The sequence below is a fragment of the Manis javanica genome, chromosome 18 (assembly GCF_040802235.1).
Source record: "Manis javanica isolate MJ-LG chromosome 18, MJ_LKY, whole genome shotgun sequence".
NCBI classification, from domain to species: domain Eukaryota; kingdom Metazoa; phylum Chordata; class Mammalia; order Pholidota; family Manidae; genus Manis; species Manis javanica.
The window spans coordinates 2447683-2461655 of NC_133173.1; the positions used below are offsets into that span (position 1 = coordinate 2447683).

The 13973-nt window shown below is 49.7% G+C and overlaps 1 protein-coding gene across 6 annotated transcripts in view; it reads right to left on the reverse strand.

The window, feature by feature from the left end:
- SH3GL3 (SH3 domain containing GRB2 like 3, endophilin A3) overlaps positions 1 to 13973 on the reverse strand; it is a 61851-nt gene that overhangs the window by 16760 nt on the left and 31118 nt on the right. For 4 of the 6 annotated variants that reach the window (XM_037000672.2, XM_073227144.1, XM_073227142.1 and 1 more), the window contains 5 exons: positions 12598 to 12741; positions 8686 to 8819; positions 6944 to 7102; positions 2616 to 2719; positions 1367 to 1476 (listed from right to left, as the gene is read on the reverse strand). In XM_037000672.2, the coding sequence (XP_036856567.1) occupies positions 1367 to 1476; positions 2616 to 2719; positions 6944 to 7102; positions 8686 to 8819; positions 12598 to 12741 (651 nt within the window). The remainder of the gene's footprint in view (positions 1 to 1366; positions 1477 to 2615; positions 2720 to 6943; positions 7103 to 8685; positions 8820 to 12597; positions 12742 to 13973) is intronic. The other 2 variants (XM_073227145.1, XM_073227146.1) reach the window with 1 other exon arrangement.

Genomic DNA, 13973 nt, shown 5'->3' on the forward strand with positions numbered 1-13973 from the left:
AAACCTGATAAACTGGACTTCATCAAAATTAAAACCTTTTGGTCTGCCAAAAACCCTTAAGAGAATAAAAAGAAGCTATGGAGTAAACAAATATCAGCATATATGTCATAGGACTTACAGTTAAAATATATAGAGAACTCTAAAACCTCTACCCTAAACTGGGAACAAAACCTATTAAAATCCCCATATGTAAAGAATTCTTATGAATCAATAAGACAAAGCAAACTATGTGAACAGACAGTTCAGACATGAGAAAATACAAATGACAAGTTAAAATACAGAAAAAAAATGTTTAACCTCACTACTTATCACAGAAAGGCATATTAAGATTGAATACCATTTTTTACCCATGAATGTTTTGCAAAATTCAAAGCCTAATACATGGGTATAGGAAAGCAGGTAATATTATATTAATAGTAGCGGACCCATTTTAGAAGGTAATTTGCAGTATCTACTACCATTTAAAATTTGCATTTACTCAAACTCAGCCATTCGTTTCCAAGGCTTGCCCATCAGCATATGGAGACAAAGGAGATTCCCTTGAGATAAAGGATATTAAGGTTGTAAACAACTTTAATTTCCATTAATAGGGAAATTATATACATATATATGGAAAACTATGATGCCATTAAAAAACAGTGGGATAGATCTACATGCATGACCAACATAGCTACAGGAAATACTGATACGTTCACAACAGCAAGCAGTGGAACAATATACCTAGTATGATCTTGTATTTGAAAAACAAAATAATCTAAAGCTGTGTGTATAGTGTGTGTGCATATATACACGTACAGAAACAGATATGCCAGTGTCCACACTGAATCGCTAGCAGCGGCTGCACCTCGGGAGGGGCTGAGGTGGAGGGGTCATCACAGGAGATTTGCAGCGTGAGCTACACCACTCGAATGTTGTTTTTCTCAGTTTGATTATTTTATTCAAGAACATACCTGTGTCATTTGTCTAATTAAACAATAGTGATGTAGTACTTAAGACAGGGTGTAGCACAGGTGCTCAACAAATGTTAATTCAAACTTTTTAAAAATTAGTGAAATATTTTTGAAACAGTTAAAAGTGTAAATGTGAAGAATAATGTCTCATGATGGATTAAGGTCTAACACATTAGATAGCAATAACAGGTAGAGTTCTCCCTGGTGTTTGGTTTTCAAAACTTGATGTAGTACGTGTCCTAAAGCAGGGCAGAGAAAGGGGCACCACTGGGGGCAGGGGGAGGATTCACCAAACAACCGAGGAAGGAGCTCCAGGGTCCCGGTGCGTGCGCACCAGGACACAGACAAGCTGCCAGCAAATGCGCCTGGCAGTGTCTTACTGCAAGGCTCCCTGACACACCAAATGGCCATCTCACCTGATGCCTTTGCTGAAGGGGAGGTGGACACTCCATTGAGCTCACTAGGACTCCTTTTGATGGGCCGTGGTTTGTACTCTCGTCTGGGGACACTGGATGCAGTCAATATTCTGCAATACATGTTTTAAGATCAGTCAGTTACCTGATGAAGAAGGCAAGCCTCCAGACATGTGTCCGCTCTGCGTCCACAAACTTAGGGGACAGGTGGGGTCCTAAAGGGGGTGGCTTTCACACATCAGTCTTGAGCAGCCCAAGGTGGCAGGTGTGACATCCCAAATGAGGATTTTCAGCTCTATTTTTGAAAAGGGTTGTGTCTCTGGGGTATCTAGCCAGTGCCAGGGATGTGTTGGGCCCTCAACAAAGCTGGCTGTACCCTTTCTCCTCATACAGAGAAAGGATCACAAAATTACACTCATGCGAGCACCAGTTGAACCTCCTGCCCACAGAAATGGATGCTCCAGAGACTGGACATACCCTTTGTCTGCCCCCTACAATTATGGCATCAATCTAAGTAAAAATCCCTCCCAACTTATTCATTGTCATAATCTCACGTAAAACAATTTTCTGTTATCAAACCTAATCCATAGTTTTTCCATCCAGATTTTTAACCCACTATTTGAATTAATAGGGTTACTACATATGATATCATTAATTTTCAGAAAAGTATAGGTACACCATCATTAAAGCCACGGGGAACACAGCACCTTCCTTTGGTCATTCAGAATGTTTTTCTGACTCTCAACACCTCCATCTCAGGGTCAGTATTATGAACACAGCCTTATATGTGTACTGGTGACATAAAAATACATCTTCCCAATATTTACATCTTTTCTGAATATCATTTCACTCTCCCCTACATCCCTGCATGTTGGCCAGAGGGTATATGCCATTGCTACCTCCAGCTTGTAAATGGAGAGCTAAATGTTCATCAAGTCAGCAATGAAGCCAAGACAGCTCTGTAGGGCTGGACAACTTTGTCTGGTTGCCCGATACACAGGTCATGAAAAAGGGCTTTAGTGAAAAGACGGAGGAGAAAGCTGCCAGGTCCTTCTCCCAGTTCTGTCCTATCGGCCGAAGCCATGTATGTATGATCTCGGAGGTGTCCCCACACCCAGCCATGAGAGCCGCTAAAGAAAACTCAGACTAGGATAGGTGAAGGGGAGGGGATGACGGAGGGACAGACAGACGGTGGACTTGGACTGATTTCCCCTCGGCAGCCCCGGCTTGTAATGAAGGCGCAGGCGCTCACCGCATCTGCAGCTTTGTGTGCAGCTCCTGCAGGATCTCTGAGGACTGTCTGTGATAGTCTAAAGCCGCCTCTACAAACACGGCCAGCTGGCTGACTTGTTCTACCTGCAGCACAAGTGGAAAATTACCCCATGGAGGCCAAGCCTGTGGAATGCGCAGAGAGAGAAGAGAACACACTTCGCAGGGAAGCCCGGTGTCTGCCTCGGCTCGGGTCCATTCCACTTAATTCCACCTCGGAGCCCTGTGTAGTAAACAGGCCATGGTGGAGAGCCAGACATTCTGGAAAAGCATGTTCAAATTTATTTGTGATTACGAATTTGATTAAACTCAATAAAACGGCTGTTTTTCCAATTAGATGATAGTCTCGAGAGATTTTTTGCCATAAAGCTCATGGATCTGAAGATGGAGAGATAAAGCTTTTCCAATTACAAGTGAAGCCAACATTTAGTAAGTGAGCTGCTCCTTAGTGAAGCATCTCTGCAGGCACTTTCCAGCTAAGTCACATGGAGAAACCAAGGAAATTAAGTTGTTCTCAGATGAGAAGGGAACCAGGGAGCAAGGTGCGCCCCAGGGCAAGGGCCTGGCAGCCCCATGTGTTTCTGCTGCTTCAGCACAAAGTCATTTCCCTGAAACCTAACAGCTAAAAGGGATGATCTGCAAAGACTCTGACATCTGTCTCCCTTTCCCATGAACCAAGACATTCATGAAACTGGCAACCAAATCAATGGATGCAAGAGGTAAATTTAAAAAGCTTGATCACCTAAGAAAGCCCAGAAGACCCGGGGTGCATAATTTGCAGAAGAGAAATCCCCAATAGGGCCGGGAGCTTCCCTGCTTCCCCACGTCGGCTGCTGCAGGAAAGGGGCTAATGAAGCTGTTTTGCCAAGCCTCAGAGGCAGGACCGCCAGCCGAGGGAACCGCAGTCCCCAGTACGAATGCCATGAACCCCAGATCCAGAGACAGGCCCAAGCCACCCCCTCTTCCCAGGCTCCCCAAAGCCTCTGCATGATGTCCTCGCTTCATCTGCTGACGAGCCTTTGGGCGCAGCCTGCCCTGACCACTCCCTCTCACTCACCCCCTGCAAAACCAGCCGTGGCGGGCGTGCCCTCAAAGACCCAGCTGTATTCATGTGATGTCACAAACCATGCTTCAGCTGCCTGTGCTTTCGTCATCCTTGCCCACTTACACCACTTTACACATGGGTCCAATGCTCATTTAAGACACACCCGGGATTCCACTTGCGCCATACCGTGGTCCGCATCTGAACAATGAAATGCCGTCATATTACATTTACCTTCCACACTCTGTGGCTAAAAGAGCAACAAGCCTTGCCTTAAATTTCCAAAAGACCAATAAACAAAACAGAAACCACCTGGCCCCCACAAAATCCTCAGGATTTCCTTAGTTTCCCTCTTCGGCTTTCACACCTAACTTTTATGCAAGCCCAGCGCCATGGCCTAACATGATCATGATAGAATCTGCAACAGAATAGAATTCCTTAGGTGCAAGAGCCGTGCTGGGTAATTCCCTGTGTTTAGCAAAGTTAATTTCTATTTTAATAGCCACTTTCAAAAATGCTCAACATTTTCACTTTTTTAAAGGAACTTTGAAAGATAGCTAAATGAATATTCCTTGAAGCATATGGGGGATTTGGGAGAGGGGAACGGGGATGGTCGCCAGCCAGCCTTGGTAATGTGCAAAACTACAAGATTACGTCATCTAGGGATGCACTTGTAACTGCTCATTGATCGCTGAGCTTGGAAAGGAAATGGATCCCAGGGCCCCTTAAAATTTGGGGGGCAACAGCCATGTGACACAGTACCTGAGCACAGTAGGTACATCTACTGAAGGGGAGGTTACGAAGTGCAAGTCTGCTGACAGTGACGCCACGTGGTGCCACGAGGGGACCCTCTGCCCCCCACCAGCTGCCTCGCATCAGGAGCCGTGAGACGTGTGCTGGTGGCCTCTGCTTCCAAACCACCATTAGAATTAAACCCCTGGGCGGGTAGAACCCAGGTCACAATAAACACAGGCTCTGCAAGGCCAGAACCTGCCCAGAAGTAAAGCATGTCTTCAACAGGACAGGGCCCTCCATGGGCCAGGCCACCTGTGGGATCCAGCGCCCAGAGGAAGAATGGCTTGAAGACCACATATTCTATGCAGTGAGGGTCCCCTAAGATCAGCTCTGCGCAAGAGGGATGTGGGAATGGGTGGTCGGGAAGCAGCAGGGCGGTGAGCTTTCTGCCTCAGGCCCTTGAGCAGCCACCCACCAGGGGACGGTTCTCAGGCCAGGAAGAGGACAGAGGGGCACTCTGAGGACCACACACCCGCCCCTTCCTTCTTCCCACACCACAGGTGGAGCGGCGTGTCAGCCGGGAGCCTGACAACCGGGCGTCTGGCCCTGCACAGAAGGGACGCCAGGGGCCTGGCTCCGGGGTCCGTGTGCCGCAGGAGATGCCTCATCAGGCGGCCACGAGGTGACGCGGGCCTCAGGCTGTTGGCTCGGCCACCTCCCTCTCCCTGTGGGGTGCTCCAGGTCTAGACCTCGGGCCTGGGGCAGGGTGCTGAGGTCCCATGAGCTCAGGCAAGCTGCCCCTGCGCACGGGTCTTCCAGGGAGTCCCGCCCTCTGGGCAGGGGTCCCGCCGCTCTGCTTCGTCATGCACTTGGGAGCGAGCTCTGCCAGGCCCTTGCCCCAGCCCTCTCCACTCCTGCTCAGGATGGCTGCGGAATGTTCCATGACCAGAGTGGGTTCTCTGAGGCCTACATCTGCGCAGGCGGCTGGGGGCGGCTGAGGGCAGGAGGAGCACAGGGTTAGCTGGGCCTCTGATGTCTCCCCAGCGAGTCGCACCCCCTGTATCCCCAGGCCCCAGCGATTTCGGCACCCGCATGCCAGGTCCAAGGGGTGGGCTGGAGAAGATGCTCTACACCTGCACGCCAGTAGCCCCTGCAGACCCCTGGATACAGCCCAGGCCCACTGACACAGAAAAGGACAAGATGGTCCCCTGCGAGGCCTACCTGCTATTGCCCCAAGAAGAGGATGAAGGTGGCCCTCTGGACTTGTGAACCTCGGCTACGCACGGGCAGGGAAGGTAAAGGCACGGGTGTGCTCGAGGGGCCGTGCCAGCACCCGAGCCCCATCATGGCACTAAGCGGACGGCGGCTCCTGCCACCACCGCCCTGCAGTCAAGGCGGCAGCAGAGGAAAGGAGGAGAAAGGGAGGGGCCTCCTTCCACGGCCTGGGAAGCCCACCGCCACTTCATCATTTTCACCTCCCCCCCTTGGGTGGGTTCCCAGGGCTGCTGTCGAGGACTGGGCCACCCCCCGAGAGTGAACTGATGGTGGGTTGTGAGCCCAGGCCCTGGACTGAGGGAGCAGCCCGGGCTCCCCAGAGATGCACAGGGTGCCCTGCACCCCAGGAACTTTGGAGGAGACACTGCACTTCATGCCTCTGCAGGGTCAACGCCCTGGTGTGTCTGCCAGGGTGTGTGTTGGGGGGTTTGATGCATTTGTGACAAGCAGATGCTGTCACTGTCAACGAACAAATGACTGTGCTTTCCTAAGGGAGGGACCACCCCTGACTTCTGCCTGACCCTGCAGGGAAAACCGGGCACCGTGATAAAAACCTAACATCCCAGCACCAGGCACCACGGAAGCAGCTGGGCGAGGCAGCTCGGGGACACACAGGTCCCACCTCGGAGCCCAGTCCCCCAGGAATGGGCGCAGGGCCTGGAGGGTGGGGTTTGCTCGGCCCGATAAAGAACACGTGCATCTGATGCACCACACGTCAAAAACACTTTCTCAGTAGAGAATCAAATATGAATACAGCAATCTGAACAAAACAAAACCAAAATTGCCTGTTGCTTGGGACAATTTCTAGAGGAAATTTATATTTTTTGAGGGAAAAACAGAATTGTTACACCTCTTCCCATTTCCCATAAAACGTAAAAAACCTGATAAAATATTTAAAAGGAGAAACAACGGAGTGTACTTTTCAGCACGCAGGTTAGTGGACCTGGTTTCACAGGGATTTTCTCTGTTTCTCCAGGATTAGTACCTTGCCAGCATCACGGCCCCCCCACAAGCCTGCCTCCCCAGGCCGACTCGCGCCCATGTGGGGCAGCCCCGGTTGAGCAGGGCCCCCCAGGACTTGACGTTTGAGCCGGGTTCCCCAAATGCCTGCAGCCCCTTCCGGGGCAGGAGGATGGCCCCATGGACCCCGCAAGCTTCTGCGGCAGCCAGGGCTCCGGAGCAGCCCCACGTGCCAGTCCTGGCCACACAGTCAACGCTTCCATTCACACTAAGGTCTCCTGTTTGGGTTAAATACTTACATCATTTTCTAAAAAATTAAACATGCTCCTTTCAGCCAAGTCCTTTGACTCTTCAAATTTTTCTACCGCTTGTCTGACTTCTCCGTCTGGTATCTTACCTACTCGCTTCTTTTTATAATCGTAATCCAGGCGGCGGCCCTCCAGCTTTTTCAGGTGGTGCTGTGGGAGAGGGGGGAGGCCTTGAGAGACGCTGCACACGGCACGTGGCCCAGGACACCCCCAGTTCCCCAGGAAGGGTCGCTGCCTTCCGACGGCCGCAATTCCCAGGGACAGGCACCCGTCCTACACTTCTCGGCTGTGCATTCCGCATCCCGTAGAGATGCAATGATGCTCGTGGCGTGGCGGGCACCGAGGGGACACCGGATGAAGTCGAGGACAGAGCTTCCCAGAGGGAAGCACAGCCGAGCTGAGCTCCGAGAGGGCAGATGACTTCGCTGGGAGAGCAGGAAAGGGGGAAGACAGGAACCAGAGGGACAGCACAAAGCGAATGTCCCAGGGACAGCAAGTCCCCCCCAGAGGCTGGGCGGAGTTCCGGGGGGAAGGGGTGAGCCACAGGCCCTGCTGGTTGTGGTGTGGAGGGCAGGCTAGAGGGGGAGGTCTGAAGCCAGGAGTCAAGGGCTGCTGTGCCCACGTGTTTGAACGCTAACTGGAAGAATCTGACAAACAGGAAAGGGAAGAGAGACCCAGGGGAGGGGAGGGGAGATGCGGGGAAGGCCCTGAGCAGGTGAGTGATGGGCTCCGGGGCCCCGAGAGGCTCTGGCCGGAGGGGCAGGAGGCACCCTGCCTTCCCTTAGTGGGAGGGAAAGAGAACAACGTGAGTGAGGGGCCGAGGTCCACGGGCGGTGGTGGAATGTTCCGGGAGCTCCTGAAGGTCTGCTTTCATTTCTCAGTCTACCTTCCTGATTCCCCTCCAACCCTCTGGGTGTCAGTGTAAATTCTAAATGCCTATCCAGGCACCCAGGATTTTGTTAGATCTGGGACAGGGCCTGAAAGTTTGTGTTTCTACATGTGACACTGCCACAGCTGGTCCAGGGGCCACACTGGGGGAATCACTGGGCCCACGACAGGAAAGGGGACACCCGTAGGCTCAGATGGCTTCCCAGCTGGCCCTGGATGCATTCAGATCACCCTTGAAGGCACGTGCGGGAAGGTGTTCTGGGCAGCTCTGGAAGGAGGTCTCAGCAGAGCTGGCCTCCAGAGCAGGGGCCCTGGAGGGGTCCAAGTCTTGAGGCTGTTCTGCACATTTACAAAACTGCCACCAAGGAGCAGCATGTGACTACCTGTGGGTCCCTAAAGCTTCCCATGCATTCTCTAGGAGGTCATTTTTAACAGTTCTCCCAAAAAAAAAAAATTTCTATTCCTAGATGCTGATTCCCTTGAGAAGTAATGAAAAACAATTACCACTAGTGCAAAGTCTTGAAAGTTGCAAGTAATATGGTATGATTTTTGGTTATCAAAATTCCACCACAAAGTTATGGGATCATTTTGTTTTGTGAGAAATGACTGTGGAAATGTGTATTTTTAGCTTGGCTTTCAGCCGGCTTCACTAAGATGCAGAATAACTGGCTAACTGACCCTGGGACTCTTTCCTGGTGAGCCAGGTACATTTACCTGAGTAATTTTTTCACCACCCATGACAAGATAATACTTTCAATGGGTCCCTACAGAAATGGTCTAATGACTTTCCATATAGATATCATTTTAAAGGAGTAACAGGTAGATTTATACCCAAGAAGACTTACCCCAATCTCTCTTAAATCTTTGTCTTGTAGTAACTGAAGTGGATCAATAAAAGTTTGCTTTACATTAATATCAAGAGAGTCTTTCACCTCAGCCATTAGCTTCATGGATTCACCAACTTCTATCAGTGCGTTGCCTTGAGTGGAAAACACAAATAAAAAAGGTTCCTCAGCAGGTAACAATGACATTTAATTCTTGCCCAAAAGATTGTGGATGATGGTGTAACAAGGTCCTTGCTCTGGGACCATCGGACCCTCACTCAGAGGAGAAAAGGAAAAGCCAGGGCTTCCTGTTTTCTACATTTTCCTCTCCTGTTCTGCACTTTCTCTACTACACAGAACGGAACTCAGAGGCCACAGCAGACCCTGGCACTCACTACTCTGAACACCAGATGGGGATAGAGCTCCTTTCTGAGCTGGAACAGGCGTGTCCCCCCCTTTCCGACAGTTGGCACTGCTTCCCTCGACCTAACCCCCAGGGCCCTGAGCTGTGTCTGTGATCATCTGTGCCTTACCTCGGTTTATTTTGTGCATCCGTTAGCAAGCAGTGTCCTAAGGTATCGGAAAAACCTAAGAGGTTATTTTTGGGGGTCTGGGAATGCTCAGAATTTTTTCCACATAAATTGATGGCAATCGCTTCTTCACGTCATGCCACGTTGGACAAAAGCTTCTACAGCAATGCTCCAGTTTGGGATAGCAGGGGAGACCTGGACTTTTGTGAACTGGCATAAAGGATTCCTTAAATCTCAAGAAAAAATCCCTCTTTGTGAACAATGAAAGGATTTCTCCATCGGGGCTAAGTATCACCCGGTGCAGATTACAACAGAAATTCACAACCAAAAGCTCATCTCAGCTCTGAGCTGCCAGACCTTCGGGAGGCCACTCCCCCGATCCTTCCGATTGCTCTAAGGCTCCCTGGCCCCTTGGATGTCAAAGCAGGCCCAGCAGTGTCACCCAGGACAGCCCCTCAGGGGGAGGCAGGGCCAGTTCTGCACGGAGTCCCAGCGCCCCCTGCAGGCAGCTTTGGGCAGCTTGCACCCCAGCATCCAGCGCCAGCTGATCCGCAGTCGTTTCTAGCACGTGTCTGGGTAACTGTGCACAGTGACGGCTGCAGCTTCTCTAGAAGACATTTCTGGGACGTGCTACGTTAGAATGAACTATTTTTCCTGCATTTGGGGTTCTCCGAATTGATCTCATATAAAGGTAAAGCTTGGGCTCTCCCAGCTCCCAGGCTTGAAGATAATCATAAAGACCACCTACAAATTTGCATTTCTAGCAAATTCCGACCTTCAGGCTGTTTCACCCACTCCTCGAGGGCAGGCACAGTTTATTCACCTGTAAAACTGGGGTAGCCATTTAGTCTTGCCTCACTTTTCCTTTCAAAGAAATAAACTGCATAGTGTATGTTACAGGACTTTGCAGACTATAAATGGAAACTAATGTTACTCTAAACTACAGCTTTACTCTTCCTGGGAGGTCAAATTCTGGGTGTGGACTGTTCTGATGGGACATCAGAAATGAGACATCCTGAAGCCTGGGGACTCTGCCTGCCCAACTGGTCAGAAATGGAGGGTACTGCTTCCGACCCCTCTGCCACCCCTTCTGACACCCCAGAAGGTCAGCTCATGTAGCTTCTGTGGAAACATTTCCAAATATATTTCCTTGGAGACTCCAAAGATGACATTCTGCATACTGGCCATTCCTCTGCGGATTCAACATTCCCTCTCCTTACCAGGACTAGCGCTTTAAATCCCGTGAGCGTGTGGGGCGCAGCTCCACCCACTGAGGTTTGTTCCTTTAGGAGGCCCACCACGTGGCCCCAAGAAGAAAGCATCCAAGCACACAGCCACCTCCCCAGACAGGCCCATCCGCTCCCAGTGCCCTCAGCAGCAGCTCTCTTCCCTCACACAAGTCCCCTTAGTTGCTGGGCACCTGGGAAGCTACCACCTGTCTGCCCATCGACACCCCGGCCCAGTCACCATGGCAGGTGCGCTGTAGGGCTGTCCCTGAACACCAGGACCCGCCTGGCCGTCTCCCTTTCCCATGATCTTGTGTGAGGTCAAGACAAGGAACAGGCGACCTTGTCCCATTTGCTCAGGAAATAAAGTAAAATGTACATTATGCTGCTCTGAAGGACATTATTATTCTCTGTGACTAACTGATGTTTTAGCATTTGAAATTTTTTTTTAAGATTTCCCCCCAGTTGCCAAATGAATTACTATTGGCCAAATATCTTAATTCTCAATTTCCATGTCCTGCCTTGTGACCACGACATGATCAGCCGAAGTGACAGATTCTCCTGGAAGAACTTCAGTTTATCCCCCATTTGATGGATTTAAACCACTCTAGTCAAAATTTGATGACTTTTTTGTTTTTTAGTAGAGGAAACTTAGAGTGATGCTAAGTTTCATCTGGGAAAAAAACAAACTGAAATAGGTGAGTAATCCCTGAAATAAGATAACTAGGAGAAATTGTAGTTAAATATGTTAAAACATTTTGAAATTACAATACTTAAAACAACATAACACTGGATCAAATGGTACTGATTAAGAAAACAGAAGAAAAAGAGTTTAAACAAACTTTAAATAGAAAAATTTAGTCTGTAACAGAAAGCTTAGCTCAAATCAGGTGGGAAAGGTTAAACTTTTCAATGAGATGTTAGGACAACAAGATATTTATCTGTGAGAAAACAAAACCAGAACCCTGCTGCATAGATCCATCCATCACACTGAGGAGCTCAGAAATTGAATGGCAGAAAAAGGAAACATGTATCAAAAGAAAGGATAAATAAACATTTATACAATTTGTAGGGGCAACTAGGAAAGTTTTTCTAAACACACGGAAGCCATAAGCCGGACAGGAAGATGGATGAGCTCCACAACATGAAAAGCAAAACCTCCCCCCATCCAGCGATGCCCATCTACAGGGCAGAAGGTAAGTGGCGACCTGGGGTAGCCCTGCACCCACACATAAGGCAGAGCAAGGGCAAACACCCTGGCCATTGAGAGAGCCCGTACACCAGAAGGAATAAAATGGACTCCTTAATGGAAAAGCAGGCAAAGGACACAAACACACTGTCCCCAAAATGATGACGGGCATGAGAAAAATGTACCTTACACAGAAGCCCAAAAGTAAAGTTCAAACAGCACCGAGATACCATTTTTATATGCCACATACCAAATTATTCGTTATTTAAAAGTAAAGACGTAATACCCAGAGTTAGCGACTGTGCTGGCAAATATGCCCGCTTACACTCAGCAGGAGTGTCAAACTGGTATGTCCTTTCTGGAAAGTCATTTGGGAATATGCTTCAAAAACCTGAAAAATAAGCCAACTCTTGACCCAGCAATTTCACTAGGAATTTCATCTAAGAACGTAATCTTGGATATTCCAAAAGATTTACCTATGAAAATGGTTTTTTATAAATGCTAGGTAAATCATTTTACATAAAGAGAAAATCCACATGTCCAGCAAATGGGATTGATGAAACAAACTACAACACATGGAATATTATACGGCCTTTGAAAACGATACTGTGGAAGATGAACTCTTTCATGACATGGGTCATGACACAGTCAAAGGGAATTAAGCAGGTCACAAAAGGGTCTAAGAGTGCATACACTGCAACTCTACTTCAGACTTTTAACGGCGTGTGTGAGTATACACGAGGGTATACAGAAGGTGTAAAGGGAGTCCAGCCGAGAAGGCAGGTGGGCCTGTCTCGGGTATGTGATTTGGGCTGGTGAGGGCATTTTCCCCTAGGTTCCTTGCCTGTGTTTTCTAAGCTTCCTGCAATGAACGCGCATTTCTCTGGTAACACGGGAGAACAGCGAGGGCAGGGAAAAGAAGAGCTTGGTGCGTAACCCAAGGTCGGCAAAGGGCTCCCGGCCCCGGCGGGTGGCCGGGACTACTCACCGAAGGTGGAGCCGGCCCCGAGCTCCTTGCCGTACTTGAGCATGCAGTCGCCCAGCAGGCCCTCCGTCTGCGGGTACCCGGTGGTTTTCACCTGTCCGCGGATCTTCGACACAGTGTTCAGCATTCCCAGCTTAGCTCTGTATGCTTAAAAACATTGTCATTTGTAATTCCTTCAAGTGACTAGGTGAAGCAACCAGTACAGAGCAATGAAAAAATGTGGCTGGTGAATTTGAAGGTGCCCTGGACAAAATACGTGAGACAGGAGGCAGGACGGGGCCGTGTGTGACCTATTTCGTTGCTCACATGATTTCTGAGCTCCTCACCACGGTGGGTGCTGAGCTCACTGCTGTGCAGCCGCACGGTGAAGGGAAGAGCCACACCCCACTGCCTGCCAATGACCGTACCGGGGCCACCACCCCTGCCCCAGAGAGGCGCTTGGAAGCCTGCAATCCCTCATCCGTTGTCAGAACCTGACCCCTGGGCAAGCAGCTGAGAATTTCTGGGGACCCACTGAAAACTAGGAATAGAATTGCTTATTAGTGGACTTTCAAACTACCAGCTGGTTGTTAACACCCTGCCTGCCCCCAGGAATTTAATCAGACTGATTCCAGGATGGGGGCTGCCACACATTCCCACCCAGGAAGCAGGACCAGGAGGAGACAGGTCCCTCTTTAGGGAACATGAGTCAGTGTGGACGGCCCCCGGGTGCAGCTCAGCTCCCAGTCTCTAGGAAAGTGGTGGGTGGCCACTGCTTCTGCCCTCCTGTCCTCTGGCTCAGGCAATGAGCTATAATCCCAGCTGTGTGTGACACACCTCACCCGCCCATCACAGGCACTCCACAGAGCATCTGCCCCAGGAGCTTGCAGTGTAGCTACTAGAAGGCAGAACAGACCAGATACAGTTGCGCAAATAAGGCCTGATGTGTTGTTGGGGAAGGAAAAGAGAGCGAGATGCTCAGGAAGGATGGCAGGATGCCCCTGAGAGGTCCAGAAGTAGTGAAGTGTGGCCAGGGAATGCTTACAGCACATAACCAACAGATAAAGAGCAGGCTGGTTTCACTAAGAAGACATTAATGCAGGACAAATCAGGAGACATCGATGGAAAATGTGGCAGTGGAGTGAACTAGGCGTTTGGGACTTCATTCAGCAGCCACAGTGCACCACGTACTGGCTTGTGGAGCTCAAGGCAATTTTAGGAAACAAACTTTTATTCTCTTTTACTTTAATAGCCACATAGTGTCCTGATATCGTGCTTTAATGTATTGCAGATCACTGCTTCCCAAACGGTAATGTGCATACAAATCACCCCCGAATTCCGTTAACGTGGAGGTCGGGCTCAGTCCGTCTGGCTGAGTCCACGGTCGCTGAGGGGACGCT